Below are 4,183 nucleotides of genomic sequence, written 5' to 3' on the forward strand. Positions count from 1 at the left end.
TGGGGCTCTTTCCTTCCTCCCTCCCTTCCCCTCATACACATGTCACCCAGTGGCATCACAGTGGGTCACTTCACCTAGCAACAGCCTTTGTGGTACAACTAAACAAACAAACATTATTCAACATATATACACATGCACGCGCGCACACACACACATTTGTTTAGCACACGATTTATACTCCATTTTTCAACCAAAAGAACTCCCAAGGCAGTTAACAATTAATTCCTTTAGCCGTTTCTTGTCCTCAGGCTTAACACCTTAATAAGACACAAAACATAAGGAAAGGGAATAACAGCAGGGGAGGGTATTGTAGATATTGCCTTTCCTTCTCTCCCTCCAAGGCTACAGCAGTGACAGAGGTAAGCAGGGCAAAAGAGTGATGGAGTTGTAGCTTTATTCTTCTTCTCACCTTCTAGAGACCACATGGAAGATGTAAACTCAAATCCATGTCAAATTCCATGAATGGGAATGACTGCTCAATAAAATTATTGTTTAGAAGCACCCTCCGCTTGTTTTTTTATCAACCAAGCTGTGCCGTCCGCCGGACAATAAAAAGCTATAAAACTGAAACGTGCTGTCCTTTATCCGGGCGAACTGCAAATCCCTATAAGCTGTCCTATAGATATTGAACGACTGAGTCTGGATAACTTCAAAAAAGAATGTTTATTCATACAAGGTTGTAAACCTGGCACAGATCTTAAAGTTGCAGAAAATGAAACAAATTTCTATAGGTTTTAGTCACAGAATTATCCCTGGTTCCAGAAGGCAAAAGTGATTATAAAACCACTATACCCTAATCACGCTGCCTATATTAGAAGGAGAAACTCTTTCCTTCCCTATCTTTACAGCAAAGATTAGTTCTAGAAGCGATGGAATAACTTTGCTCCTCTAACTAGATTTCCTATTCCAGATCAATATAATTCAATACTTATCTAATTTGGATAGGCTTAGATTGGCCTGGTTTTGAGGATGATTTGTCCCAGTTAGCCTTGCACAGCTCCAGCACGTTGGAAGACTATAGCCAGAATGAAGCTCCAAAATGGAGACTAGACCCTGGTAAAAAGGGCGGTCCTAAGATGTTGCATTCTTTGACCAATCACTGCAAAGAAAACTGCAGCCAGCTCTTGCAGATTCCAAGCCATTTTTCCTAGGCTTTTGCAGCCAGAGGCTCAAACAAAATGTAAAGGAGGGAAAACAAACAAACGACCAATAGGTAAGGCAAACCATCGTCCTGGGGGACGGAACACTCCCCGCTAAATTCCCAGGATATGGGAATTTACCAATCAAAAACATACAAACACCTTTGTATACACAACAATACAAACACTAGAACTTTAAACATCTCCAATAAGCAACACGAGGTCACTAATTGGTCTGTCCAAAATGGACACTTTGCCTCTGTTGCAAGTCTTTAATTGAACTTTCCTGACCTTACCGTCCGGGCAAGGAAAGGTCTTTAATACAATGCCCATGGGCCACGCATGGCGGGGCAAGTCTTTGTCCTTTAACAACACAACGTTGTTAACCTCAATGTTGTCCTGTGGGCTTTGCCAGATTCTTCTAGCTTGAAGCTGGCTTAAGTACTCAGCTTTCCACCTTTTCCAAAAGTGGTTGGCCAAGGACTGCACCTGTTTCCACAGGGCACGGTGAGTTCCGTCCGGAACTGGCAACATGACGTCCTTCCATCCTGGCACCTTTTGTGTCAAAATAAGTGCAGGAGTCAGTGGTTGTAAGTTCTCAGGGTCACTGGTAAGGGGAACCAGCGGCCGGTTGTTGATAATTGCGGTAACTTCCGCCATAAGTGTCACCAAAACATCATGCGTCAATGACCTATGACTCAAAAGCATGGCATTAAGGATTTTGCGACTAATACCAATCATCCTCTCCCAAACACCACCCATGTGGGAGGCGTGAGGAACATTGAAAGTCCACATAATTTGTTCAGTATTCGTAAAGTTCTGAACCTTTGGGTCTCTCCCAAACCTAGACACACAATTGAGTTCTTTGGTCGCACCTACAAAATTGGTGCCACAGTCCGACCGAATTGACTTAATTGGCCCTCTGAGGGCTATGAACCTTTTTAATGCGTTTAAAAATGATGAAGTGTCCATCCCTTCTATGACTTCTATATGGACAGCTCGTATTACTAAACAAGTAAACAAAACTGCCCACCTCTTGTATTTACAACACCACCCCTGGTTTTCCTAGTGACAACCTCCCAAGGACCAAACACATCGATTCCCACATGGGAAAAGGGTGGGTCTGTCAAAGTCCTATCCTGAGGTAGTTCTGCCATCAACTGACTTTGACAGTTTCGTCTGAGTCGCCGACATTTGACACATTTGAAAATACAACTGTTGACCAACCTTTTGGCATTAACTACCCACAGACCTTCATTTCTAAGGGCTGCCTCAGTTAGAGTTCTACCCTGATGATGGATCCTTTCATGGTGATGCCGAACGAGCAGCAATGCAGTGTGACTATTAGGGGGTATGATGATGGGGTTTTTTATGCACGCCTTGAGTTTAGCTTTGGCTAACCTTCCTCCAACTCTCAAAATACCCTCCTTGTCTAGAAATGGGTTTAACTCATTTAGAAGACTTTGATTAGGGATGTTGAGCCCTTGCTCTAGCCTAGCTATTTCCTGCTTGAAAGCAGATCTCTGCACTGACTTGAATATGACGCTCTTAGCCTTTATCATATCCTGGACCTGTAAAGGCTCACTATCTTTGCAAGCTAAACGATGTATAAGCCTAGCTACTGCTCTAAGAAGACTGTGCCACTCCGAAAAACGTTCAAAACGGTGTGGTTCCAGGCAAGATCTTTGGCCCATCTTGATTTCTGTGGTTGATTTGCAGGCTTTCACCTCTGCACTTCGTGAGACTTGAGCATTCATAATGTCCGAAAACCTTTGCTCATCTTTCGAGAGCGCTGTGGCTTCGTCTCTCTCAGAGACTTTGAAAATGGAGGAATACTCTGGAGTTATTGCTTGGCAGTAGACTGAGATGTGACTTAGGCAACTGCGCACAAGTGTAGGACGTCCACCTTTAAGCACCTGTGCTTGATTGGAGTCCAACGACGATGGTGGGTGCATCTTGTTTATGCACACTGGGCCTGTAACTGTCCAGCCTAGTGGTAGCAGCTGAGCAATGGGCGCCCCTGGAGGCCCCTTAACTTGGTCGTTCACATAGAACAAGTTCGGACAGTCCGCACCAAGCAGAAGGGCAATGTCCACATCTGGACGGAAAGCAGGTATGGCATTCTTTAATCGTCGCAAATGTGGATGAGCCTCCACAACTTCTCTAGTTACAATTTGTTTTTTGTTCCGAGGGATGGAGGAACACTCAATCAGGTCTGGCAACTTGAACTGCCTCTTCTGGTCGCAAGAGGAGACAACAAAGCCAGATGCTATGCGACCCTGCAACTTCTTTTTTCCTGCACACGTAGTCATAGTGTAGTCAACCATCTTGGTTTTAAGGTCAAACATGCGGAAGAACTCTGGAGTAGCCAGGGAGGCGTCGCTCTGTGAATCCAGGGCCACATAGAGTCTCTTTCTAAGCCAAGGGCTCTTGGCTGGATATACATCCGCTAGGCAGATAGGATGGCAGACACTGAACTGGTGCACGTCAGAGCATAGTTCAGTGCAGGCGACCGATGGAGCATCCTTCTGCATCCGTGACGCGGCCTGCATGTTGGTGGCTTCAGTAGATGATCCTTCTTTGGAAAACGTGTCCCCTTTGGCGCGGGAGACAGCGTCAGAGTTGTGCATCGTGGTGCAATGCTTAAGGCTGTTACACCTTGCGCATTTGACGTCCTCTTTGCAGTTGGATGCAAAGTGAGGAGTTGCTCCACAGCACCTAAAACATATGCCCAGCTTCTGTACAATCTGTTGTCTTTCTTTATAAGGCTTCTTGCCAAATTCCCGGCAGTTGGCCAAACTGTGAGGCTTTTGGTGAATGGGGCAGAGCACCTCCTTCACCTCTGACTTGGATTCGTTGGCCCTGTGCTGAGTTTCAACAGCCTTAACACTAACCGGTCTTTTGGCCTCTCTGGATGGTTTTTTCTCCACTTTAGGTGCCTTCTCTGGCTGGGTCCCTTGGTATAAGGTGGGGAGGCCCGTCTGCGGATCATTCCTTTCTCTGGCCGCCCTGGTGATGAACTGGACCAAATGAGAAAATGGAGG

The 4,183-nt window shown here is 45.6% G+C and overlaps 1 protein-coding gene across 1 annotated transcript; it reads right to left on the reverse strand.

The window, feature by feature from the left end:
• Window positions 1-534: 534 nt before the first annotated feature.
• On the reverse strand, window positions 535-3,607 carry LOC134297279 (uncharacterized). The gene is made up of 2 exons (XM_062974319.1): window positions 2,867-3,607; window positions 535-1,596 (listed from the first exon to the last, which is right to left on the reverse strand). Exons 1-2 carry the CDS (start codon window positions 3,485-3,487, stop codon window positions 1,585-1,587), a joined length of 633 nt encoding a protein of 210 aa, XP_062830389.1. The 5' UTR covers window positions 3,488-3,607; the 3' UTR covers window positions 535-1,584.
• Between the last annotated feature and the right edge of the window lie 576 nt (window positions 3,608-4,183).

The sequence above is a fragment of the Anolis carolinensis genome, chromosome 1, assembly GCF_035594765.1.
Source record: "Anolis carolinensis isolate JA03-04 chromosome 1, rAnoCar3.1.pri, whole genome shotgun sequence".
NCBI classification, from domain to species: Eukaryota; Metazoa; Chordata; class Lepidosauria; order Squamata; family Dactyloidae; genus Anolis; species Anolis carolinensis.

Bases quoted from the DNA above. Each gene is read 5' to 3' on its own strand.
- LOC134297279 (XM_062974319.1), bottom strand. From the start codon at position 3,487: ATGTTTGACCTTAAAACCAAGATGGTTGACTACACTATGACTACGTGT.